Genomic DNA, 27332 nt, shown 5'->3' on the forward strand with positions numbered 1-27332 from the left:
ATATCAGGCAGCACCACAGAGGAGACAGAAGGCAGGATCTCAGTGAAAGTAAAAGGCTGTTCTCTCATGCTTGCTGAGGAACTAAGGCAGACTAAATGCTTTGACAAGAGGGGAACTTTTCCCCTTCCCCAAATGTTGCCATAGGTCTTGATGCAGAAGGTAATCAAGCCTCCTATGAGGGCAGAGAGCAAGACATGAAGAGCCCAGGTACCTGAAGAGCCCTGTTCCTAAGGTTGGCAGATCTTAAGAACCTTACACTGTATTTCTTAAAAGTGGTCAGGTATTTAATCAGGAAAGCCCATATTAGAAGCCCTAATGACCCATTAAGTCAGAGGCATCCAGTGCTGCAGCTGGCCTCAGTGGACAGGAGCAGGGAGGGAGAAAAGGAGCAAAGCAACAGAGGGAAGAAGCTGGCAGATCTGATGAGGAGGACAGGATTACCATGTGAGCATGTAATAGATCTGTGGAGAACAAAGCTTGCTTAGACCTGCACTCATAAAACAAGTTGGTTTTCATTTACAATAAACCATGCAAGCCGATACCAAAATATGCCAGAAATCCACATTTTGTAATTTTGTTAGCAGTGATTTGCCATTTACTGCATGCTCTTTGATTTTGTTCAAGGAGGTGGTTGTTCTGTTTTATTTAGAAGCAAGTTCACTTACTTGCCTGTGTACTTTGGAGATAAAATTAGAGCACTGTGCGTCAGTCCATTGCCCCAGTTTTGTTTCGTGACTTCACTGAAGGTGGTCTAATATGCGTTAAATAGGCAAAAGAATTGTGGAGCCCCAAGGTCCAAATTACATGTATTTGAAACTGGCATGCCTAATAAAAGGTGGGGATGCTGACGTTGGAGTGGAGAAGTCTGCCATTTTTGTGTCATCAAACAGTTTGAAACGTTCCTAGGAAGGTGTCTGTGCTGAAAACAGACCTAGAACTCTTTCTGAACGGACCAGAGGCTGATGATAAATCATAGTAAATCCTGGAAGTTACCTGATCTCAGTGGAGCCTTGAGAGGGAGAAGAGAACCGATAACTGCACATCTTGTCGGGCAGATTATAACCTCCTGTAACCTACTAAGCCTCCCCCTTTTATGGAGCTGAGAACAGTAGCCTCTTTCTTGTAAATGGAGGCTGCTGACTGAGAGTCTGAATTAAGAATGCAAAAGGAAAGACAAAAGAATGAAGCCTGTTTAATTAATATGAAGGTTCCCCCTGCATAATCTACCGAACTCGACTGAGCAGAGTGTAGGAGTTAGTGCTGAAGGGTCTGACTTGCTGATTTGGATAAACGCAATGCTCAGCAGATGAAGTCACACGTAATTAATTGTTCTGCATTGCATTCTTTCCTATGTAATGACCTGTAGCATTCACACTTACAATAATTGATGCTTTTTGTGTGCTGGAGCTACAGGATAGCCAATTAAGGCAGTGAAAGTGGTAGTTGTGTGGAAGTTCTAGCATTGCTGTGCTACTAACATATAGGCTCTAAGTTCTTTTTCTTTTGTTATTTCTAGTGCCTGAAACAGTACATGCAGCTGGCCATTCAAGAAGGTTGTGGTTCTCCTATCACTTGTCCAGACATGCTCTGTGTGAACCATGGGACCCTACAAGAAGCTGAGGTATTAACACTTCTTTCTCCTTTTTTAAGCTTAAAAACCCCAAAGTTCTTTTCTTCATCTACATAATAAATATGATCATGTACTTTTTCCTCCCTTTAATTACCTTTAATGAGCTTTTGGCAAGAAGCCTGACTGACAGGAACTACTAGAAACAAACAGATGTTTTTCAAGGGTTTTGCTCCTTTTTCCATCTGTGCCTTGAGGAAAGGCTTAATTGGCATCCAGACAACCTCTGAATTATCCGTGCAGGTGACTTAACCAGAATACCTTGTATCCTAGAATTGCTGAGCCTCCATTAGTGCTGTCAGTTAAATTAGATTTGATATGACTACAGACACTACAATTCCAGCACCTCTTCAAACCCAAGAGCAACAACACAAATTGATTATACACAAAGCCAGAACGTTTTCTTCTGTGTTTATAATGAGCAGCAGCAACCAATTTGTGGCCCAATATAAATACATGAGACGGTAAAACTGCATTGAAAGAAAGGTATCTGCACAGCACTGGGTGGAGACTTTTCTCTTAGGTCTTAAGAGAAAAGTCTCTTGTTTCCCAGGGCAGAGATGGTAGAAATGGAGAGCTCAGAAGCTAAATGAGGTTTGGGCACAGCTGTTTGCACATCTGGCACATGCACAATCCCCCGAGTGACATGAAGGTTCAGTTTGGAAGTTGGAGGCAGAAAAGTGGAGGGAAAATGTAGCTTTAGACCTTGCACGCCTTGGGGCAGAGGGATTCAAGGGGCTGTAAATGGCCCCTAGAAGGCTTCCTAATGGCCTCCCAGCAGCACTCAAACAGCCTTCTGGCTCACTTAGAGCTTGTGCAAAGTTTCTGAATTGGGCTTAGTGCCAAGCCTGTAACATGGGGAGGAACTGCTGACTGTGTGTCTGGAACCACACATGCCAGCTATTCTGCTCATCTAGAAAGCAGTATAAAACTGTGGGTAAATCTGATGCTGCCCTGCAGCTATTCTTGCTTGCTCTGTGAGCCAGGTAAACCCCTGCTGGGCAGAGGAATACAAGCAGAAAAGAAAGACTAAAGTCTTTTGGCTTGTTTGGTGCATTCTCTCTGCAGTTGTGCACAGGAACAAAATCAAGGAGAATCAGGCCTCCATCTCAGAACTAAAGAAAGGCAGTTTATTATCTTCTGCATTCCTTTAAGCTCTGTTTGTACAGGTGGCATAACTGTACTAGAGATCTGTAATTCTGTTCAAATGCAATCAGTGACAGCACAGTTCCTTGATGAATTTGACCTGTGGTCTTTTCTTTCAAAAATTTTTGTGCTGTGCAGTAAAAGCTGCAAGATCAGATCATAGTAGCTAAGCTATTTCTCACAAACATTTGAGATGTGATTACTTTCTGACGGGAATGTGATATTAAGTAGCAAACTCAATTCCATTAACCATGGGATGAGATTTTCCTTTGGCCAAACCCAGCTACTGTGGAAAGAAATCAGCTGCTGCCATTCCTCCTTTTTTTTTTTCTTTCTTTTTTCAGTAAATGCAGAAAGGGCATAGCAATGTCATTCCTACCTATTGCACCACACTGAAGGCAACCAGTGTTTACTGAAAACGCTGCTTTTAAAGAAAATGAACAAATGCTAGGAAGAATTCTGCACTGGTAAACTAGGGCTGTGATGCTATAGGAATTATAAGAATGTATTTCCCATTAATAAGCAGAAGGGCACTCCAGGATAAGTATTAACGGACCATTAGCTTAATCCTTGAGTGCTTTTTGGGACTAAGGTAGAATGACCAAACTACCTAAGACGTGTGTTAATGTCTGGTGGATGAATTAATATTCTAACAGTCCCTCTTGCCAGCTCTCTTGAAGCACAAACCCTCTGCTTGAAAAGCAAACAAGTCCCCAGTCTGGTTAAAGCAAACTGCTCATGTATGAGGACTGCTGCAAAAGTAATGCTTCCTGTTTTATTATGTTGGCACATGACATCAGAGGTGAATGTTGGTGGTGTGGCAATAGAGGTTGAACCTTCCCACAAATACTCTGATGCATTTCGTTGTCTTATGTGAGATAACTGCAGAGGGGCAGCCTGGCAAAATGGCATCTGGCATGGAAGTGCATCCAAAGTGAAGGTGTGTCATTTCCCTCGTGTGGAAAGAGCAGCACCTACTGACATTTATTGATGCTTGCTGAATGTTTCTGGAGACTGAATTGTGGATACAAGCTCAGTGAGGCAGTAGTGATCTTGTTCATCACTGGTGAAATCGCATAGCTAACAGTGGTGGCTATGCTGAAAGAGAGTGTTTTGTAGCTGAGAATTCGCTCTATCAAATGCTGTTATTGTGCTCTTTGTAGTTGTTGGAGTTTCCATGGAAATAAATAAAAGGCATTACTTTTGGAGTGACCTACATATTTTACTAAATACTTCAGTAAAGAAAACCTTAGGAACCAATAAAGCGAGAACAATTGAAATAATAGATTATGAATAATCTGCATGATCAGACTGCAAATTATGCATGAGCATTCTGTGTTCTTTTCTGTAAAGACTGAAAATGTGGCCTTTAAAGCTGTTAGTTACACAAATCCTTATTCAGATGGTGCAGAATATCTGTAAGTGTGGCTATTGTTTGGCACAGAAGTGCAGAATACAGTCACACTCTGAAACTTCAGGCATGAAGGTATCAGTCTCCTTGTCTCCAGAAGGTCTGGATGTTTGCTCTCTGGCAGGTAGAAGTTCCACAGCAGGACAATGCCATGAGAAAAGACACAACCCTGGCAACCACTTTCTCACCTGTCCAGTAGCGTATGCTTTGAAGCCACTTACATTTGTGCATTTCAGAGTTTCTCTTTTGGTAGATGTTAGTGTATGGAAGTAGGCATTCTTCTGAAATTGTTGTAGCTGTTGCCTGTACTAGCAGGTGCTGCTACAGTGTAAAGATAAAATAGATTATCCCTTTAACAGACACGTTGTTAAATTGGTTCCATACTTTGGGCTAAACTGTGTCTAATTATGTTAGTCAACACAGTTGTCTTGTTTGTTTTTCAAATGCCTTTTGCCCTATCCTGCATAAGGGAGATAAGGTGAACTTAGGCATAATTTTAAGTGAAGAAAAGCTTTTCCATTGATATCAATGGGCTGAGTCCTCTTCACTAAAGAAGCTGAACAATTTGTAATAAAGCTTATAAGCAACTTATAATATGTAGTAGTTATGGAAGATTATTTACTACTTTCTGTCAAGGTCTTTATTCAAGGTGTGTAGTGTTTCTTTAATGTTTTCTGTTTACCTATTTTAATACCTTCACTGTGAATTAAGTATGCTTTGTCCTTTGAGCAAAATTCTTGCTTTCCTGTTGTTCAGTACTAAATTATTTGAGCATTTGGATTGCTCTGGACTTGATTCTGACACACGTGCTTGTTGTGTTGCTTTTCAAAGGTGAGGGCAAAAGCTCTGGGTAACATTTTCAATGTGTAATACAATTTCTTCCCATATTTCTCATGAAGAAATGAGCAAGTCTGAAGAACTGGAACGCGACTTTGTAGAACAGCTAAAGACTTCATCAGTATTTAGGGAGTAAACTACTTATTTGCAGAATATGAGATGCTGGGAGTTAAGGCTCAGCTTTTGGTGAACAAGAGCACTGTGTCTCTGGATCTCGGAAGAAAACATTTCAGGTTTTTTATTCTTAAAAAACTTCAGTCATTTGAACTAGAAAATTGTACCTTTAGGTGCTTAAAAAATATGTTTTCTGAACCCCCTGATTTGTTTGGTGTTTATAATAAAATCTAGCTGAAACCGGTATGTTCCCTGCCAGTTTTTTGTTCTGACAAACAGTACATTCAAATAGAAGGAACTGTTCCATGGGAGCGCTTGAAATCAAGTCTAATCTTAGATCATATCTTGGCCTGTTACATTAAGGTAGCAGCTGCTTGTAGTCTAGCTTGTTTTAAAGTAGAAATAAATAGGTTTTGATGGTGGGAAGGCAATGGTTTTGCCACCAGACTCTTTCAAATTAACTGGTTACATGAAAAAAAGAAAGTTTAAAAGCAATCTTGTTGGACAAGATGTTTGTCCTTTTGCACTCTAAAAAGTACAATGAATGAAACTGCTTTGGATTTGTTCCCAGAAGTAGGAGGTGGAAGGAGCATCTGATGCTGATGCAGTCCTCTTCAACTGTGCACACTTCTTCCATCTCGAATACTCCTGTCTCTCTTGGGAATTCACTCAGTTGATTTAATTGGAACAGTTAATATCCCTAATCTAAAGAAAGGATGATTTATCACAATTTGAAATGGTTTTACTTGGTACAAATGCAATCACCAGCGTAAGCTGGGAATCAGCACTATGAATCAGGTCTTGAGTGCATTCGACAGCTTCCCATGTAGTACTCACTGGGATAATTTCTAGTGGATTGTGCTTTGCTGCCTCTGATGCCTGTACTGTTTTGCAGCTCATAGGGCTGATGCCAGTGACCCATGTATATGTAATTCTAATCAGATTAATACTGTGAAGCAGGCAGTTGGGTTTTCCCCTTGCCTCATGAGTTCAGTGAGGAGAATAGTACCTTTGCAGTTAGTACAGTTTCTATTTCTTGTCCCTCCATCTGTGTGAATACCTGGTCTACACCAGTGCTAATCTGTCAGCACTTTGCAAAGAGATACAGAAATGGGATGGTGACCCAAATCTTAGAGTTCTTCACTGTTGTATTCCATACACAGCTAAGCAAAAATGCCATGCCAGTTTAAAATACTGGTTTTATTTTTAATTTGAAAATTGGTTTGCATTTTGCAAGAGGTGATTGAAATGGTAAAATGAGGAGGAAGGTGAGAAAACGTTGACCTATCTTTTTCAGGGTCAAAATTAAAATTGCTGTACGTGTTATTTACTTATATCAATCCAAGAGAAGTAAATGAGAGAGTCATTTTGTATGTATGTATGTATCATTAAATGAACTCCTTGGTGGAGAAAACAAATTAATATTTCACAATTAGGTTATTGAATATGCTAGCTGAAAAAGAAAGGAGTGAGCGTGATTTCTAGCCATGAGATTGAACCTCCATACGATCTCCCTGCAAACCACAGCCCAGCTTAGATCTGTTTTGCACTCTTAGCAAAGTTAGATGCTGCCTCTGTGAGTGCAACTTCAGCAGAGATGGGCAGTGCAGCCCTTTGCAAGTGGCTCTTGGTGCTGCTGGTTCAGGATCTTTCCTTGCTGTGTGTCTGCTAATGTGGAAAAGGGAGAAGCACTTGCCCTGATGAACTCTCCTCTTGTGGCATTATCAAGGCTTGATTCATATGGGTGTGAAAGGAAGGAAGATCTTTAAAGTTCTATTTTTTGCCTCCTTGCATATCCTTTGAAAGCCTGAGAATAGACGCAGGGAATTCTGTTTACCACTGTGATAACCAGCATTCAAAAGCAGGGAACTTGTTCTGCCTTGGCTCTTGCTTATAGCACTGCCCAAGTTACAAGGAACAGTCTGCCCCTGTGTAAACAGAACTCAGTTCAGTGCTTTCCTTCTCCTTCCTTTGCTCTGTTTCTTGCATAGTAATAGCACCTCTCGTTATTGTACCATACTGGGCAGTCTTTTGGAACACTCGGCAAGGGTCCAACTGGAGACTTTAGTGATAGTGAGCCTCCCAAGTTTTCCTTTTTACCTTGGATGTTCTTATTTCAGATGGGAGCTGCCATTTCTCATGAGAACTGTCAGTATTCTGATGCTCTGACAAAAGAATTTTATCTGTTGCTTACAAAGTATAGAAAAACAAGAAAACTTATTTCAACTCCTGCCATTCCAATAAGCCTCACATCAAGATCTTTTCAGAAGAAGAGTCCTAGCCTCTCATTTTCTTCATAGGTTTTTACTGTAACTTTAACTTAGCTTTAAAAAAAGTTTGTTGTAAAACCTGTCAATGTAGCAATGAATAATTGATTAATTTCTTAGTCTGGAAGAGGAGACCTCTGGATGCGCTCGCATTCTTTCAGCACTTTGCCACCTGCTGTGTGGACAGTTTGCTTCTGCTCAAGCTCCTTATCTGTTGAATGCAGTGTTTGAGGCAGGGCAGGGGAAGGGGTGTTTGGATGGACTCCTGAGTAGGGCTGAGACTGTTTCTGAGTCTGGTGTGACCCCTGCCATAAAGACTGGGAGACGTGCATGAGCAGCCATTCATTTGGCCTGTGTTCTTGTCCATGAACAACGGTTTTCAATTTCCAAGGCTGGGTAATTGTCACCTTCAGATACATTAAACAAACACGAAATAAAACTTTATAGTAAACATGGAATCCATCCACAAAGAAGGCTTTCCTGTGCATGGTTAGAAGGACGTGGGTGAACTACTGGGCTATGGGGCTGAAGTAGGAGAGATCAATTACTCCTTTATGCTTTGGAGAAGGAAATCTAGGTATGGATGGGTGTGATGGTAAAATGCAAGAAGGAAAAGAAGGTGAATTTGAGAGCTGGCTCAGGAGAGCAGAAAAGTAGAACAGGGTGTTTATTTTTCTCAAGTCTCTAATTGTTTCTAATGCTTTTTCTTTGTTTCTCATTGCAGATTGCCTATTTGGTACCAGTTGACCAGTTTCAGCTATTCAAGAGGCTGAAATTTGAACGTGGTATGAAACTTTTCAGTTTCTGTTACCTCGATTTTTATAATGTCAGTGGAAGCAGTAATATAACAAACTCTAAAGCACTCTGCCTTAAGACAAAGTCCACTGGGTAAACTAAGGAAGAGGTGGAGAAAATATCATTATTTTGAAATTGTTTAACTGCAATCATAAAGTCCACAGGCCAATTTGAAATGATTTTGGTAAAACAAAATCAACAGTGGCACTTTACTGAAATATCATCCTTTTACTCAAACTTGTGGGCAGCACTCAGAGATTGTGTGCCCGAAACACTGTCACCCTTCCTGCAGTGTGTTCAGCCTGGGTCCTTGAGGCAGTGGTTGTACAGGGAGAAAAGTGATAGTAGAGTGAGACAAGGTGCCAGAGACTGATGCTCTGATGCAGAGCACACATGATCCTTTACTAGGGGATCTTCCAGTTTGGGGATCTTCAAAACTGTGAGAGATGGACCCTGTTGTCTGATAGGAACTTCTGCAAACACCCCTAGAAAGGGGTTTTTTCTCACGGAGAAGCCTTGTGAGTGTTCCTCTAGTATTTTTAAATTTTTCCTGATGGATCATTGGTCCCCTCATTACTGAGTAACGGCATATTAATAACACAGTTTGTAATTGAAGGTCAGAGGTACGCCAGCGGTCAGCGTTCTGATTCAGGAGGCAGGTCCGAGCCAAGGCTGAAAAAGATGCTTGCCAGTCAGAAAGATGAAGTCCCACAATGATTTTAAAGACTGACTCCAACTGGAAAGCCCCACTTGGAAGTTGCAGTATTTTTGTAAGTTCTCATGCCATGGTAGCTTGCAGAGTAGTGTATTTAGGACTGGTCTGCCCTGACTCCGCTTGTCTTTCCTCTAAAGACTGTATTTTTATCTTCCTATAGATGCATGCTTAGATGCAGATGAATTGGGAATATCTTTGAAATTGCAGAGTTTTACATTAATGTACATTAATGCACTTTAAAAGATGGTCAAATAGAAGAATGTGTGGGTTTTTACTGAGTCTCATCTTGCCTGAAGTTCAGTGAGATGACCATGAAGCACGAAACCAGCAAAACGAGTGCACCTAAATGTACCCTGGAGTTCATGGGCAGATGCAGATTGTAGCTGTGGTTTGCACGTATATTGAATATTTTTGAAAAAATCCCAAGAGCAGCTTTCATTTTTTAGTTCTATCTCAAATTCTACCTTCTTCTCTTTTACTCTTAATTCGTTAGGAAGTTCCCCCTGTTCATAAGCAAAGCACTCGCCTACAAACCTGAACAGAAAAATTCAGAGCTTGTTATATCATCGTATTAAAGAAAGAGAGGCATTCTTGAAATGCATTTATCTGTTTTATATAAAATCTTTTGTGTTAAGAGACTGAAGACTGTGAAACTAAGGATTTCCTGGTATCTCTTCCTCTACAACCAGACAAAGCTGAACTCATGATCTTTTGTCCAATTCCCTGTTACATCTTATTTTTGTTTGTTTTTTTTTCATTGCCTCCCACTCATAGAAACCTGAAACTTGCCTATTTTTTAAATCCTCCTTCCCTTTTCTTTCTTGCCTAAGTCTTACAAATCTCCTCTACACCTCTACTTCCTCTCTTCATGATGTTTCTAAGATCTGTCCTTTCTCCTCTGTGATGAGTAAAACTCATCAGCAGGTTTAAAGTGAGCCTTTTGGCCTTGTGTGTTCTTAGCAATGAAGCCAGCTTACTGATAACTTAAACTGTAACCTGGCCACCAGCATTAATGCCACCCCAGCAAGGTCCTTTTGTACATCCCAGCTTTAGCACTGCCCCTAGGACTGGCCTTTCTAGAGTCATCAGTTGAGCCTGGCTGATTTGCTTCTGCTTGCCTGAAGCTGTCTTCTCAGACTTGACCCCAGCTCAGTAATGCTGGCCTGATTATCTTTTTCTAAATCTTGCAATAAGCATTGCTGATGGCACTGCTGGCACTGATTTCTGACTCTGGGACTCCTGACAGATGAGATCTGATCTGTGGCTTGTGTTTTCATCACACGTTTTCATCAGTGTTTGTACAACCTAGCCATTCTCAAATCTCATGATATGCAAAAGCTGGGTCGCTGCTGTCTAGCCCTAATCTCTCTCATGGTCTCTTAACAGCCACAACCACTAGGTACCTTTGTGAGCCATTCTGACACCAGGCCTAAGGCAAACTCAGTGTGGCTCCTTGAACTGACAGCAAATGTAGTCCCTTGGTATTTGTGTTCAGCCATAGGCTTTCATGAACTTCAGTCATTATGCAACCAGATGGCCAGAGCTGATGTCAGCCAGAAGCCAAGCCAAGTATATCTTCAGAGGTCCATTAAATCATTGGAATTGCTTAATGACATAGAACATTTCAAAGAGCTGCAAGATGGTATAATAGTAGCATTGCTCTAATCAGCCTTTTAGGGTTTCTTAAATAAAGAGAAAATTTACTTGTGAAATATTTTGAGCTCTGTTTTCTTCATGGTTTTCAGTTTTTCTTCAGACATGGCACTGGAAACAGCCAGTTTGAGTTAGCTAGGGATTTTTTTTTCTCTCTTTTTTTTTCTTCTGTCTTTCTGAGAAGTCAGCGTGGTACGGGAAAGAAATCTAAAGCAATATGTTCTCCAGATGTTGCTCTTTGAAGTACAGTAGGCCAAATTCTGATTCTTAGAATAGACAGGTACTACACTGTCCTGCATTAATTTTGTTCTGATCAACAAAACCCTGTATTCAAACCCTTCAAGTTCCTGTATATAGTCTCTTCTACTCTCAACTTCTGCTCTCAGCTTCTCTTGCAATAAGGGCTTTCTGTGCTCCATCTTGCTTCAGCACCCCGTTTGCTTTATTAGAAGTGTTCGAAATAACCAAATTCTTGGTCAGGAGAGGAGACATAAAACTGCTACCTTGGACTTCTGGAGGGCATACTTCAAAATATTCAGGACGCTGGTAGGGAGGGTTCCTTGGGATTCAGTCATGAAGAGTAAAGGGCTCCAGGAAGGCTGCTCTCTCCTCAAGAAGGAAGTCTTAGAGGTGCAGGAGAAGGCTGTTCCCCTGTGCCATAAGATGAGCTGGTGGGGGAGAAGATGAGCGTGGAACAGAGAAATGTTTCTGAGGATCCAGAAGAAAAAAAGAGTCTACCTTCTGTGGAAAAAGGGATGGGCAGAGAGTACAAAGAAGTTGTTAGGATATGCAGGGAGAAAGTTAGAAGGGAAAAACCCAGCTTGAATTCAACATGCCCACTGTAGTAAAAGAGAACAGAGCTCTGTGGCCAACAAAAGAACCTTAGCAGTGCTTAACTATGTAGAAAAGATGAGAATGCCACTATGAAACATCTCCAAACTCTCCTGTTGGTTTCTTCATACCCCTCCTGCCTATTGCCTCTGGAAACCCCAACGCTGTTCCACGAAGAAAGGCCTTTCCTTCGTAAACAATCTGCTCTCTGAACATGATTCTCAGTTCCAAACATTTGACACATTCAGACTGGACATAAAAATAACCCAGGGCTGAACATGAGCCTTACGGTGGAAAGTTCGGAAATTTCAATCCTTTCAGTTTGTCATGGAAAGTGGGTTCTGTGGTTCAGGGTAGGCTCTTAAATATGAAAAAAGAGCAAAGTTCTGGGGAACAAGGATTGCTTTAAAGGGAAGTTGCGACGGCTGGGATGCTGATGTGAGCTACATCTTGATGGAGCTTCCAATGACTAAGCCACATTTAAGCATTGTTAGCAACTATCAGCAAGGGAGCTGAATCTTCTGTAAGACTGAGTTTCTTGGAGGAGATGAGCTAGCTTCTTAGGAGAGCTTCAGTCCAGTTCCTGGGTGAGAGCCTGCAGACCCTGCTTTAGCAGGAGGTTGGACGTGATGATCCCTAGAGGCCCCTTCCAACCCCTATGATTCTGTGATTCTGAGATGAATTTTGATGACCTGAAGAACTTACACATCCCAAAGCTGTTTTACTCGCCTCCTATATTTGCTACCTATTTTAATGTATCTTTCCTCTCTATTACCTTATCTACAGTAGACAGATAATATTGGGTTAAAAGTTTGTGGGAAATAATTGGTATACAATTTTATACCTATATGCTCTTTCTTCATCTGATAATGAATGTACTCAAAGCATCCAGTCTTCTTGTGCTGTGTTCTTAGAACACAGATGTTTTCAGATTTAAATCAGCTTTCTTACATATCTTTAACTTACATGCTGGTAGTCATGACCTAGCCACAGGGCTTCTATGTGATTTATCTTAATAGAAGAAATCAGGAATTACTGCATGTATGTTTATGATGGAGTTGATGTGGCCATCAGAAATAACAAAACAGAAGAATAGGATGTGGTTAAAACATATGCCTCATATTTCTATGACAGTTGCCCAATAGTGAAAGATGATGTGAAACTCCACTTTATGCCTACTGGAAAAACAGTCCATCAGAAGGGAAATATTCCTAATGTTCTGTGGAAGGCATGGGCTCATCTTTTCAGTAGGCACCTCTTGGAAGCCAGATATTCTCTCTTCTTCAGGATGCTACATTTCCCATCTTTGCCTCCCACATCTTGCTTGCTTGTATGTTTTGTGAAAACTGTCCAGATCTCTGCCTGTCACAGGCACTGTTTGGGAAAGCGTTCTTCCTGAAAGTGGGCTGAGTGTGGCTGAAATGGCTGTGGGGAGACAAGGAAAAGGCTTAAGAGAGAAACAGCCCTAACCAAAAGATTGAACATCTCGTCAGAGTAAAATAATAAATTCTTTCCTTGTTTTGACTGCTCCTTTGTGTTTATTTATTTATTTTTCTGGTTTCACTTGTGCTCCATGGTAAAGCAAACAGCATGAGACAGCGTGGATTGCAAAATACCATCTGTAGGTTCTTTGTGAAAATGGAGGAAGTGGGAGAGGAGGGAATTTCATTTCATGCATCACATCTTGCTGCAACCAATCTGTAAAAGTCAGTAAGATTTACAACCCTTCTTGCATTGAATGTCAAAACCAGACATCCTGTCTTTCATCCAAAAACAGGATAGGTGAATTTGTGTTCCCAAAATTGAGCATACTGCAGGCACTGGAGTTTTTCTTCCTTTAACTGCTGTTTATCATCAGAAATACTGTGTGAAGACTGAAATGCAACAGTCAGTAGTAGGGCATGGTCTTACCCAGTTCAGAGCATCATCTCTGAAAGAAGCTTGGATGGCTTGCCCATCACTGTGTCTCTTTTCTCCCCGCAAATGAAAGTACAAGCTGTTTTTGGCAAAATATTTGTTTGCTTTTGAGAGTAGAGGAAGCATGTGTAAGAGAATAAGGAGAAAGAAGAGAACTCAATTCATGAGTGGCTTACAAATAAGGTAGTACGGGTGTTTTTGCTGGCACATTCTAAATTATAGGTTAAAGCCTTTGCCGTGGATATGTGAAGTCTCCACATCTGTCAGAGGACAGACTAAAATATTACCTTTAGTTGGAGTAAGTACTTGTGTGCCCTTCAGGCAGCAGATCAGCTGGTTGTCCTTACTAGGTTCCTCACTGTAAGTGTCATGCAGAACTGGACAGGAAGGTGGAAGATAAATGAGCACAGCAAAGCTATGTTATCCCATACCACAGGGACTCATCGTGCCAACTTTAAATCTGGGAGACTGAGTGCTAGTCTTTGTTGGAACAGGTTCAAAATTTTGTCTCTCTCATTTCATGTTGAAGTTCTACTTTTGGAATAACCTGAATTAGGTCTTCCTGCAGAGCCCTTTTGGAAATATTCTATGTTCTGCACAAAAGAGTGAGGTAGGTTTTAAGATGGAAACGGTCAATGACTGCTTTGCTGTATTCACCTCATCTCCCAGGTATTCTCCTTGCCACTGCTATGCATATAGGTTGGAAAAGCATCCGTGGAAATGAAAATCCAAACATGGGACTGTCTGATATCCTCAAAAAAGAATGAGGCTCAGCTTGCCTTGAGCAGAGGAGCTCTCTCCTACGTGTTTGCTCTCAACTATTAGAACTGTTAGTGTTCCATCTGCTTTGTGGCTTTGCTAGTATGATTGTTGAGAACTTACTCTCCATTTGTCAAAAATCACCCCAAATATTTGAATAATTTTACAGACGGTAGTTTTGTCTCTTTCTTTTGTTTCTGAGCTACTAATGGATTAATTTGAAGTTGATTTGTTTCAGTTAGGGAGAGATATTGCCTGTTAGAGGGTTTTTTTTTCTTCCTAGCTTTAAAGAAGCAGAACACAGATGTTTGACACAGTAGAAGATAACTCAGTTTCAGTGGATTATGAAGGCTGTGGGATGTCCTTCTGCCAAGTGTTTATGCATATGTATCTACTTTTATCTATCTACTGATAATGTTTTATCTATGTACTGATTGTGTATCTACTGTTCTCCTTATTTGAACACATTTGTAGTTGTACAGTTTCTACTTTGTGGGTATCTGGATCTGAATTCATATAGTTGTTTATCATGCCGACTGGAGCTTGTGCTGGATATCCATCCAGCAGCCCCTTTCAGTGTGAGTTGCCAGCAATGTCCTGCAGAGGAGCAGTGCAGAAAGGGGTGTGCATGGAAGGAAATGAGTTCAACTGTTTCAGCAAAATCTGCCAAAGAACGTATTTCAGAAGTCATTGTGTAGCCTATTGTTACAAGTGGGACAATATTTAATCAGCTGAAAGTACAGAATAATTCTGTAATGGCTATTGACATCTCACAGTCAGGTATTTCTATGCATTGCTGTTTTCAAGGCTGGTATCAGAGAGCTTCCAGGGCAAGAGGAGATGCAGATAGCTCCTTACAGCATGACAGCCCTTTTCTAGGGAGGCTCCGTGGGTTGGGAGCATTTGGCTTCACTGCAGGGACTTGAGCAGTGTAAAGCAGTACATAGTAGACAACCCAGCAGTGAATGTGATTTGTCTGGGTTTCTCTTGTAAGCCCACATTCCTTTAGTAAAGATTGGAAAGTGAGAGAAATAATTGACGTTTATTATTCACTGCCATGTGCCACTGTATGTAACTCATGGTTTCCACCCACTGTCTTACCTCGACTATTGTAATTTGAGACCTGACCAATAATGCTCATATTAATCAGTTTGTAGATGGTGGGGGGAAGTAAGTCACAAGAAGAGACCTGGCATTAATTTAATGACAGTCCTTCTGCTACTAACATGAGAGATATGGCATGGCTTGCCCATGCGAAAGATGTAATATCCTAGCATTACAAAAGACACGTGCATTTTCTTCATAGCAACAGTTACCTTCATCGTTTTCACCCTATAAAAGCAACAAAAAGTCCTGTGTAGTCTATTGCCATTACTGTGATGCATCCAATGCAGCAGCTGTTGAAGAATTCAGTTCTACACTTGCATGAGGAAGAGAAGTAGCCTCAAACCTCCACAGACACAGATTCAGAAGGTTTCAGTTTCCATGTGCACGTTCAGAACAGGGTCTTGCATACCTCAACATGCCATCAGAATGAGAACAGGGCCGTATAAGTAGTTTTATGTCTGTTTCTTTTGTTTCAGAAGTCCATTTGGACCCTCAGAGAACATGGTGTCCTGCAGCAGACTGCCAAACGGTGTGCTGCATTGGACCAAATGAGTCGGGAGCGCCGGTGCCGGTGGAGTGCCCAGCCTGCCACATGATGTTCTGCTCCTCTTGTAAAGAGGCATGGCACCCACAGCGCCCGTGCCCAGAAAACCAAGCTCTGGTAACAACAGAGCAGGGGTAAGAGTAAAACCCACCTATGGCTGTGCTAGTTCTTCTTGGCATAGGGTGCTTGTTCTGTGTCCAACTTCAATTTCATGGAACTGTTTTCTTAATGGCATCACTGATACTGTCCATTTCTGCTGGCATTTCCTAAATAGAATTCCAGTCTAATTTCTATCTTAAATTATGCATGTTGGTTTTATATAGCATTAAAGACCAAGAAAATGGAGTTTCATATGATGTAAAATCCTACATCTAGTAGTGGATATACTTCAGTGTATTCTATTGAATATAATAAGCTTCACACATTGTGTTAAGACAATAACATTAGATGCTCCAGAAAATAAGTAGAATCTACATTAGGAGCTGAGTATTAGCAGTAACTATATTTAAATTTCACTTTAATGTTTCCTTTCTCTTCTAGATCACTTACTGGAACTGAGACAGAAGCACCAATTAAGCAGTGCCCAGTTTGTCGGATCTATATTGAGAGAAATGAGGGCTGTGCTCAGATGATGTGCAAGAACTGCAAGCACACGTTTTGCTGGTACTGCCTACAGAACTTGGATGTAAGTGCCAAGGAGAAAAAAAAAATCTAGATGAAGGCTTAGTGGGGGCTGAGGTTAGCCTGAAGCTCCACCCAAAGTTCTCCACCAACCTAGGAAGTCTAGTTCTAGGAATAACTTGACTTATTTCAGATGCTAATTTAATTCCTTTTTCTCATCCAGTGCTTTTGTTTATTTCAACATTCTTTTTTTCATAAGGGATTATAGCCATATCCAGAGGTCCCATAGCAGTTCTTTGAGGGAAATGAGATGTACTGGTTACTTTCTGAAAGCTGATTACTGCATTACCTTTCTCCAATACCTCCTTTCAGTGCAGTAGCTACAAATGGTTTGGTTGAGAGTAAGAGAGATGGTAAGATCTACCTTCTCCAACCACGTGGATCACAGCCTGTCCAAAAAGGGCATGGTACTGGGAAAAAAACATTTTCATGGGAAGATCTGTTAAGAGCTCATATAAACTAGGTCTTTTTTACAAGTCCATTTTTAGTGCTGTGTTCATTGAAGAGAATGATAGATCAGTTGATATGACAATAAAGCTGTGGGATTATGGATGTGGATTATGAAATGCAAGTAGTTGTTTCTCCAATGATACCAGCTAGTCTCAGCTTTTGTGGACTTCAGTCTTTCTGACAGGATTAAGAATACAAAAAGTAATGAACTCTGGTACGTGAGTTTCTCTTTCTTGCACAGTCACTAGTAACAAATGTGGGAGTGTGAAAATAACATTTCTAGCACTTGACATAAAATATTGAAAGATGCACAGCTTTTTTTTCTTCTTTCTTGTACTCCACAGCCAGCAAACAATGAGACTTCCTCATTCTTCAATCTTTGTTTTCTCAGAATGCATGTTTAACTTAACATCATGCCCTATTTTTGGATGTGGGAGAGCAATTTTTCAACATCTGTCTCTGGCTTGCCTCAGAGTACAGACAGTACACAGTGATTGCTTAACACCATGCTGAGCTGGAAGACCATCAGATTCACAGTTTTGGTAGACACATCCTCACTAAGTTTCAGCCTGTTCTGGAGGAAAAAAAACCACAACCAAACTGTAGCTATGTGGTTCAAATACAGTTTTTCTAAATGAGCAAGGTTACAGGAACGCCAGGTTTAGATGTAGCTAACAGCTGCAGAGCTGAAGAATAAAGCTGAAGAGTGAAAGAGGAGGCAACATCATGTTACAATGCAGCTGGCAAGGGGAGAGTAATGTGGAGCATTCGTCACATTCTGAATTTAAAATGGTTAATTCAGTATTGCTGGGAAAAGAAAAAAGAAAAAAGTAATTTCCTTTTTTTTCTTCTTATAATTATTTTCTTGTTAAGTCTACGAAGAAAATGCAGGCATAGCAGGACAGAAGGTAGAAGTACCTCAGAAGATAATGCCTGAGATTGCAAACTTCCTGAAATATCTTCTCCAAAAGCCCCGTTAGCATCACCCAATAACAGACTAGGTACCTGTGCAGTAAGTGCAGTGCATATACTTAACGTTTTTTAAAAGCATGTGAGGGAAGGAGCTATAAAGGAGGGGAAGGAGCTATAAAGTAGCTTGGATCCTAAAATACTGCACTGATTGGGACTGCAAGAAGTTTCTCTGGATGAGTATTTGGAAGACAGATGAGTTTGCCTGTCAGCAGCTGGTGGTTTTATGGCAGTGTCAGGAAAGTTGTATTTCCAGTCCAGTTCCCAGACTGTAACCTCCTCTTACAGCTTCTTCTTTTTATTTTTTTTCAGAATGACATCTTCTTAAGGCATTACGACAAAGGCCCTTGCAGAAACAAGCTCGGCCACTCGCGTGCTTCGGTGATGTGGAACAGGACGCAGGTGTGTTCCTGGTCAGCTAAGCAGAACAATCATGCATGTGTGAAGCAAAGACATTTTACCCTTCAGCAGAGAACCAAGATTGTTTTTCATGCTTTCATTTTTTAGCTTAATCCATGCTTATGCATGCACATGCATTTTATTTTTCACGTTAGCTAAATATGTATTTTTCCCCACTATGTCTTGCAGGTTGTAGGGATCCTCGTTGGACTAGGTATCATAGCACTGGTGACCTCTCCCTTGCTGCTTGTGGCATCTCCATGCATCATCTGCTGCATTTGCAAATCTTGCCGAAGCAAAAAGAAAAAGCACAGCCTACCTACAACCTAAAAGTCTGTGTCTGTTTGAGCCTGTATCTGTACAGTATACATTTGTGAGAAAGCACAACGGTTGGATTTTGGTGCCATACCTATCAAATAATGCTCCCTTTTTTTCCTTTTTTTTTGGCCAATTTTTGGGATAAGTGCCTATTCTCTACAGGCTACTCTATCGGTAACAAGTGACAGGGTGGAAGATGTCTAAATAATTGCAGAGTACATACGGTGTATGGTTTTGCTTTCTGACAGAAAAACATAATGCCATTCAGTAGCTCATACTCTCAAGTGTGAGCCACCTCTTGAGGCTGCTAGAACTTTACCATCTTCTGTCAGCCACACATGAATCAACTCTGCAGTATTAATCTGCTTTTGCAGGCCCAGTTGTTACTGCCATGCTTTCCGTTGGTTCTTGGTGAAAGTCTCTGAAATTTTTGAGTGTGTTTTAAAAGGGGAAGAGAGGAGGCTTGATGTTTTTCTGTCTGCCAGCTCATCCCATTAGAGGTAGCAAACTGTTAAAAAATGTATTTGACAGTTTTCTGTCAACTGGCAACCGTGGCATTTCTTTCAGCATTGAAATCAATGGGTTTTACATTACTGATTCCAATGACAATTAAAAGCCAACAAAACTATTTCGAAGACAGAGCTGCCTTTTAAGAGACTGGACTAGCTTGAGAAAGCTGTATTTTTTTCTGATCAGACATGCTGTATTTACTTAGAAATATAAGGAGTTTGTATATTTCCCTGCTATTGGGCATACCTTAGTCAGTAGCATGGCAGTAATTCCACCTTGAATCTAATAATTTAGGAAAGGCAGTGATACAGCTCCTATTCTTTCAGTACTGCAATCTTGGTTGTGTGTGTATCCAGTGACCTCATGTCTGTGGATGTACCGAGTGCATAATGCACCATTTATTTTCTAGTTAGTCAGTATATTTTTTCAACAGTTTACCTGGAATAGCAGCAGGAACCCTGTAATGTTACTCAGAACAGGATAAGGAAAACCCTCTCTTGGACCTTCTGGACCTGCTGATGTAAATACTTGAGAAATGCTGTGCAACCATCAGTCCACAGGTGGATATTTCTTCTGTCCTGCTCAAGGTTAACTAACTGTTATATATATATCATTTTTTAGTTATTCTGGATCTGTCATTTAATACAGCCTTCATTTTCATTTGGTGCCTCACCGTCAAACTGATTCAGACCCTACTATCAGTTACACCTGTATAAATTCACTGAAACCTCCCTGAAGAGCTGAAGTTACTTCGGGCTCACTCAGGAGTAGCTGAGATCAGACTCTGCTCCCCCGAGTTTATTTCCTTAATGGCTGGTGCTCCTCATAACCCTGGCCAGCAGCGGCTTTTGTTCTGGGCTCCCAGTGCATTTTATATCTGTGGGAACTGATACGAATTTGCACTATGTAATCAGTTGTAATTCCATACCCCTTGTGATAAGGGCTGCAATATTTAAATGAGATGCTTGGCCTGAGCATTGTCTCAGGCTCTTCCTCCTCTTGTCTACCCTCCTGCATGCACACGGTGCAAGGCACCAGAAGGATGTTGTGAAGAGCATCTCTTCTGTTGCATTTGGCTGAACCTCAGGAACTTTGCCTTCTTGGCAGTCATAAATGTGACCTTTCTTTGTTTAACGTCGCCCTCTGGTTCCTGTAACAGAAGTGGTAGATGTTCTTATTTTAAGAAAGTGCAGTCTGTTGAGCAGACTAGCATGGACAAAGGCCTTAAATGATACTGTCTGTTTTGCTTTTACATTGATTTATTTTATAAATGCTGTCTGATTTTGTTACCAGTGGCGGTGCTCGCCAGTTGGAAAGGCTGTATTTATTCTTCATCCATAGCCTCTAAGGGAAGCAGAAAAATAGTCAGTACATTTTAAATGTAAAGTGCAATGCAGGCAACTACAATTTATAATAAGTGGAGAATGTTTTCTGTATGGTTGTTGTTTTTCTTTTTTAAGAATAGTAGTGGTTGTGCTTGGGGGCAGTTATGGCATATGGTATCCAGCCCTTGGCTTTGCACTATTTTTCTATCGATGTTTTTATGGCACTACTGTCATCTTCAGCTTATTTACAAACTTGCAGTTAAAAGTCTTACTGTAAGAAAGCATCAAGAACAAAGGTATAAGAGCTGTACAGTGACCAAACAGCTATACAGCTGTACACTGACCATAACCAGCATTGTGAGGTACTGAGAGTCTTTGTGTGTTGAACTTAGTTGTTTTTTCATGTTTTGTGATCCTATTTCTGCTAGCCAGTTTCTTTCTTTGCCTGCTTCCTCTTTCCCTTGCAGATGCTCAATGAAATGAATGTTTCTCCTGATTTTTCATTAATACTGCCATGTTAATGAAATTACCAAGTTCTTCCCTCTGTTAAAGGAATGCAACTGGAGGCAGTATCTTACTTGGAGTACAGTAGGAGGATTATTTTACTTAAAAGGCTTTGCACAGTGTACTGCATATCCTGACTTTTCATTGCATAGGGATTCCTGAGTATGCTTTAAGTAGACTGTGACCTTGCTAGCTCATAAGGCTCAACTAACTCAGCTGTGCAGAAGTTCTGGGAGCAGTAGGGCCCTACCCCTTGTTTTCCAGTAGACAAATATTTTGCACCAACTCATCACACTTAAAGGCTTCCAAAGAACTATATGAGCAGGAGACTTTTTACAGTGTTTCTTTCTTTCAAAAACAAAAATTATAAGAGAAACCATAGAATCGTAGAATGGTTTTTGTTGGAGGGGACCTTAAAGATCTTCTAGTTCCAACCCCTCGACCACAGGCAGGGTTATCAGCCACCAACTCAGGATGCTGAGAACCCATTCAACCTGGTCTTGAATGCCTCGAGGGATGAGTTACCCACAGCTTCTCTGGGCAGCCTGTGCCAGTGCCTCACCACCCTCTGAGTAAAGAGTTTCATCCTAACATCTAACCTAAATCTCCCCTCTTTTAGTTAAAAGCCATTCTCCCCTGTTTTATCACTGTCAAACCATCTAAAAAGTTGGTTCCCCTCCTGCTTGTAAGTTCCCTCCAAGTACTGGAAAGCTGCAGTGATGTCTCCCCGGAGCCTTCTCTTCTCCAAGCTAAACAAGCCCAACTCTTTCAACCTTTCTGCCATAGAAGAGGTTCTCCAGCCCCTCTGATCATCTTCATGGTCCTCCCCTGGGCTTGCTACAGCAGCTCTGTGCCTTTCTTGTGCTGGGAGCCTCAGGCTTGAACACAGTACTCCAGATGGGGCCTCAAAAGGGCCAAGCAGAGGCAAGACAATCACCTCCCTCTCCCTTCTTCCACCGCTCTTCTGATGCAGCCCAGGATGCAGCCGGCCTTCTGAGCTGCAAGAGCACACTGCTGGCTCATGTCCATCTTTGTGATGTTTCCCCTTTTCCAATCACCAGGGACTTTGCCAGACAGCTGCAATTTTTTAAATATATGTGGAGATTAACTTGGCAACCACATCAGCTAATTCCTTCAGAACCCTGGGATGCACATCATCAGATTGATTTGTATACGTTCTGCCTCATGAAATGGTCTCAGACTTGCTCTGCTCTTACACTGGGATTGATTTTGCTCCCTCAATCCCCACTTAGAATTTCCAGGACACAAGTGGTGTGAGGAGCCTGACTGGCTTTGAAGACTGAGGCAAAGAACTCATTAAGTACCTCTCTGTGTCTGAGGCGGCCAAAAATAAAATAAAGAAATGATCATCATTTTATAAAAAAATTATTGCAAACGTGGCAAATAGCAACTGAAAAATTTGAGTAGAGGAGCAAGAGCTCTAGCTGCTTTTAGCTGTGCTAAATCAATGTGAGTCCACCCTCTTGAGCTCTGTCTATGAGATGTGGTGCACATTACTGCCAGCCTTCCCACTCGCTATCCTTGCCATCCATCCTTCTTCCTTCTGGCTTGGGGCATGTGTGTGGGTAACACACAGGGGACAGAGCTCAGAGCTGGGTGCTGTGTAGGAGCTGGGATCTATGGCATATGATCTGGCCTGGCTCCATCACCTGAAGCAAATACTTCTCATGCTATAGCATAGGCACTTCTCCACAGTATTTGTTGTATTATTGTAGACCTATGGGAGGTGGTCAGTGTGGACATTCAATAGTTGGTTATTTTTCAGTGGTGCATGAGGTTACTCTAAGAAGAACATGAGGGCTTACAGTAACTGGTGTTTATACGGTGTTTTTATGATGTTAAGTTCTAGGTACTCTTACCTGTCCAGTAACATAGCATAAAGTGTAGGTCCAAAGAAAAGTTTAAAGTATACGTCATTTTTACTTGAACAAACTAAGAGAAACTGGATACTATCTTCATATTTGCTTGGAGATATGCAAGTGGGCAGCAATCAACTCCATTTCCACAAACTAAAAGCAAAGTAAACTTTCAGCTGCTCTGTTTGTGGTACTGCAGCAGGCAGTTGTGTTGCAGTGCCTGCAGCTTTAACGGTCTGAAATCTGTTTTGCACTGTGTTTTCCTTTTCACAGTCACTTTTTTCTTCCTCAGACCAGATTCCCTTTATGATCCTATTTTTCATCCCCAGTCTCAGGCCAAAGATTTTTAGAGTGAAATTAGTAGATTTCCTTATGTGAAAATAAAAGCCTTCTGATAATTTTCTTGCAAATTTTATTAAGAAATTTGATGCTGAGGCAATGACCAAAGAAAGAAAATTCCAGCTTGTCTTGTTCAGAAAAACTTCATTTAAACTCGAGAGGTGGTCTTGGAATAGGTAAATAAGGACTGCTTTGTTACAGCACTACAGCTTTTAAGCCTCGTGTTTCTAGGAAATATGCTGTGAAAAAAAAAATCACAGCTTCAATTATCTACATCAAAAGAGATTCTCCTGCAGGCATTCAACACCCTTCCCCATCCCCCTAGAGTCCTTCTAGAGTGAACTTGTACAATAAGATGATTTGAAATATACAGTAGAACAGATTAACTCAGACAGCAGTGGTAAGATATCTTTCTCATATGTAAGACCAGGCCCTAATTTTTGTGGGTTGCAATAAAAACACAAAGATGTACCTTTCCTGGAATAAAAAGAATTGATTCTTCTGCATTCTGCTAGGAACTGCTAAGAAGTGAACTTACTGCTAAGATTACGAAAACCTTCCATCCCTTTTTTTCTTCATCCTCTTGTTAGTTAAGTAATGTAGCAAGAACATAATGCTTTTGCAGAACAAGAATCCCAAAGGTCTGTTTTGTCGCTATGTTCAGTTACACAGATCCAATGCACTTTTGAAAATTCATTATTTATATAATTCATACATAATTTATGTTTTGTAATTATAAAATACAGATTTTGAGGGCTGTGATACATTTTACTGTATGATACATTTATTTGAGTTGCATTCAGATTGGAAATCTTTCCTCTTCTTCCTGGGGAGAAAGTCGTTGTATTCCTGGCAGGGTAAATTCCTATGGTTTGCTGCTGTCCACAGTAAATGTTTTGTGCTATGTTTTACTTGTGCTTTGTTATGTCTTGTTATGATCTCTCAAGTTAGTTGTCTCTATCAAGCAAATACTATGGTTAGGGAAAGTATTTTCCTAGCAGTGCATTTTGGTGACTGCCACAATTTGGACTATACAAGATGATGATGATTGACAAGATCCACCAGCTTTTTAGAGGACATGACCTCATTCTTTCCCTTTCTCTTACCCCTTCTGCCCAAGGAGGTTTCTCTTTTCCTAGCTGAGAATTAGGGACTTCTCTCATTAGTCTGTGCCTTCTGAATGTCCAGGATGGAGCAGCTGCTTCTGGTGGCGACGTGCTGGGAGATCCCAGGCAAGTTGAATGTGCAGTGCTTGCAGCATTAGTGCAATGACTTTCTTACATTTCAGGAAGGCGCCTGGTGGCTTACAGCTGGCTGGGACATGTGCTGCAGATGTGGTTGGTGGAACAGGGACTTTGTCCAAGCAGCTTCATGAGTGCTCCCAGCTGTAGGGCGACCGGCTGCAGGACACATGTGTGGTGCTGAGCCACTGCAGCGCTGCAGCTGTGATGCTGGGCCACGTCACCATGCATGCATGTCTCCTGGAGTGCTGTAAGGGCCGCCGTCATCTCTACCTTACCCAGATTGCACAGCAAACCTCTGTTCCTTCAGTTTTCCAGTATCTGCTACTTGCCCGTTTCTATTGCAGAGAAACCTCAGATCAGATGAGTTATTTGGGGCTGGGCTGGTCTAGGCATTCATTTTGCTGAAGGTCTAGAAGGAAAAGCAAACTGCTATATGCCCTGCTGATACCAGCATCAGGGGCACCGAGTGTCAATTTGTGAGAACTCTTCATCTGCCACAGTGTTGCATATTTTTCAGGAAAAAAAAAAAAATTTAAGTGTTTTTTTTTGTTGTTTTAAGGCATACCTTGAGGTGTTTGAGTCCAGCACCTGATCCTGAGTGCAACATGGACTGGCATCAGTCACAGACCCTGCTGGGTGGCAGCGCTGGGCTCAGCCCAGCTGTGGTCTCCCAGCTCTTGCTGGCAGGAGCAGGACACGGGGCTCCTATTGCTGTGCTGGGCAGATGGTGTGGAAGGGAATGATTAAATTGCAACAGGAGGAAGCAAGTCCCTGAGCAGAGGGCCAGCCCCTGCTGTTCAGAGGGACTTGTCTCCTGCACTGTGCTGCACAGCGCTGAAATCCTCTTCAGCGTTCAGAGGTTGTTTACCTGGTACTTGGTTCAACTTAGGTTTTATTTATCCGGGTTTCTTCCTTTCTTCCAGGTAATACACTTTCTTCACCACTCTTACCCTGGTGAAGGGCAAAAGGGTTTGATCTTTGTAAGATTTGTTAAAATATTTCTGTGTTTATAAGAAAACTGACGTATAAAGAAATAAGTGCTTTTGTAAGATTTTGTTGTATGATTCAGCGTTTAAACATTTTACAGATGCAATTTTTTGCACTCTCTCTGCGTACATTCATGGAAGTATATATTTATTTTCTGTCTTTGAGGTTTACTTTGGTGTTTTTTTCTTCTAATGTTACAAAATGCAATATGTGCGACATTAAATAACAGTGAAAACATCACGTTTTGTTGCAATTCTCTATCAAACTGTCTTCCAAAAGATGAACGTTTGGTTAAAAAAAAAACTACGAGAATAATTCAAATCTGGGGTGCTTACTGGAAATGCACAGGATAAAAGGGGCTCCAATAGCTGGAAGTAAAATCTTGACTCTTACTTTCTGAAAAATGAATGAAATCAAACTGCATGCAGGACCTCCCCTGGGCTCTTTAACAACCTTTGAGATTTGCACTCACCCATTTACAGGGTGGGACGAGCTCTGGCACAGCTCCCACATGCTGTTGCAGATTTCCCTCTGCAGATGGGGCGTGGGACCCCTGTAAACCCGGTCCTGTGCACACCGGTGGGGACCACATACAGAAGGCTGCAGGAGGCCAAGTCTGCTGCTTTCAAGCCCTTTCTCATCCTTGTCCTCCCCCAGTCCTTGTGGCAGATCTAGGTTTTGTGGTTTGTGTTGCCAAAGGATATCATGAAGCATTACACAGCCCTGTAATTGCAGATAAACACGCTCCTCAGTTTTCTCACATGCACATATCCTACTGCATTTGTAAGGGACAGTCACAGCTATGTTCTTGAGCATCAAATATTAAAGTTGTGTTTACTATTAAGTATTTCTAGCTTAGCTACAATTACTCGGCACCCAGAGTCAGGATTTTCCAGCTGAGTGACACATCCTTGAAAACCCAACCTGCCACATGGGGGGCTTTTCACCTCAGCAGATTATCTGATAGATCTGGAGAGTTTGGGTTTTTAGGACACATTTTTTCAGTATGGGGGTCGAGGGAAACGATGGAGAAAGCTGTTTTCCCCTGTCATTGCCTTCATAACCATGTCGCCATTGTCACCTACTGCTTAAAGTTTCAGTCACACCCAGGCATTTTTTCCCACCAGTTTGCTCAGAGTAAATTCAGCACCAATATTATTTTTTTTTTTAAATGCACTCATTTTTATCGACTTATTTTTGCAGGCTCAAGTTTTGTTCTGTCAGTGTGCAACAACGCAATGGCAGCACATCAGTCCATACAGAAACATACCTGACATGTTACAGCAGAGCAAATACTTCCAGCACAGCAGTTTTCCATCAGAGGAGCCTGCTGATGATAGAAGAACCAATATTGAGGTGGGAATGTATAAATTCCATCAAACTCAGGGTGGAAATCAGCCGTTGGCAGCCCGTGTGCCTGGTGCCCTGCCAGCTACCAGCTGCCGATGGTGGGCAAGCTGCCTGGCTCCCACCTGGTGGACAAGTGAGCTGCTGGCTCCTCACCTGCCAGCTTGGGGCAGAAAACATTATCCATGAAAAATTCAACATTTCTAAACTTTTCTCCTATTGTTAACATTCCAGACTGAATCAGCACGAGCGATTTTCAGCTGAGAAGCAATTGCAGATGCCTCGATGCGGTCACACCTTCTTCCATGCGCGCGTGTTCTTCAGTAGAAACAGGAACTAATTACCACATTCAATTCACTGACACTCACCGTTACTCCTTCCAACCCAAATATCTGGCCAGCTTTGGAAAGAAAAGAAAGAAGAAAATGTATGTCCCGAAGTTTGGTTTGTTCCCTATTTCAACATGCCATTCTCCCCAGTTCCTTTACTCGTCATGAAGGCTAATATTCTTCAACAAACTCCTTGTATTTGTTAAGTTCCAAAAGATGTCTTCTTAACTTGTCTGTCTGTATATAGCAGCTATCTGCTTGCATGCCCACACTCCCTTCTTCACAGGGATGAGGGCTGACTTCAGCACTACCTTCAGCTTTATTTTTCCC

At 41.5% G+C, this 27332-nt stretch overlaps 1 protein-coding gene across 2 annotated transcripts in view; it reads left to right on the forward strand.

Annotated features, from left to right (window-relative positions):
• The window catches only part of RNF144B (ring finger protein 144B), a 51937-nt gene extending 26377 nt beyond the window's left edge, over positions 1–25560 (forward strand). For both annotated transcript variants that reach the window (XM_042839806.1, XM_042839805.1), the window contains 6 exons: positions 1517–1621; positions 8127–8187; positions 15656–15857; positions 16264–16408; positions 18136–18225; positions 18412–25560. In XM_042839806.1, coding sequence (XP_042695740.1) covers positions 1517–1621; positions 8127–8187; positions 15656–15857; positions 16264–16408; positions 18136–18225; positions 18412–18552 — 744 coding nt within the window. In that variant the 3' untranslated portion in view covers positions 18553–25560. The remainder of the gene's footprint in view (positions 1–1516; positions 1622–8126; positions 8188–15655; positions 15858–16263; positions 16409–18135; positions 18226–18411) is intronic.
• The last annotated feature ends 1772 nt before the right edge of the window (positions 25561–27332 follow it).

This window comes from Centrocercus urophasianus, unplaced genomic scaffold (assembly GCF_019232065.1).
Source record: "Centrocercus urophasianus isolate 14NV4802_14NV808 unplaced genomic scaffold, USGS_Curo_1.0 seq_11, whole genome shotgun sequence".
Classification (NCBI taxonomy): Eukaryota; Metazoa; Chordata; class Aves; order Galliformes; family Phasianidae; genus Centrocercus; species Centrocercus urophasianus.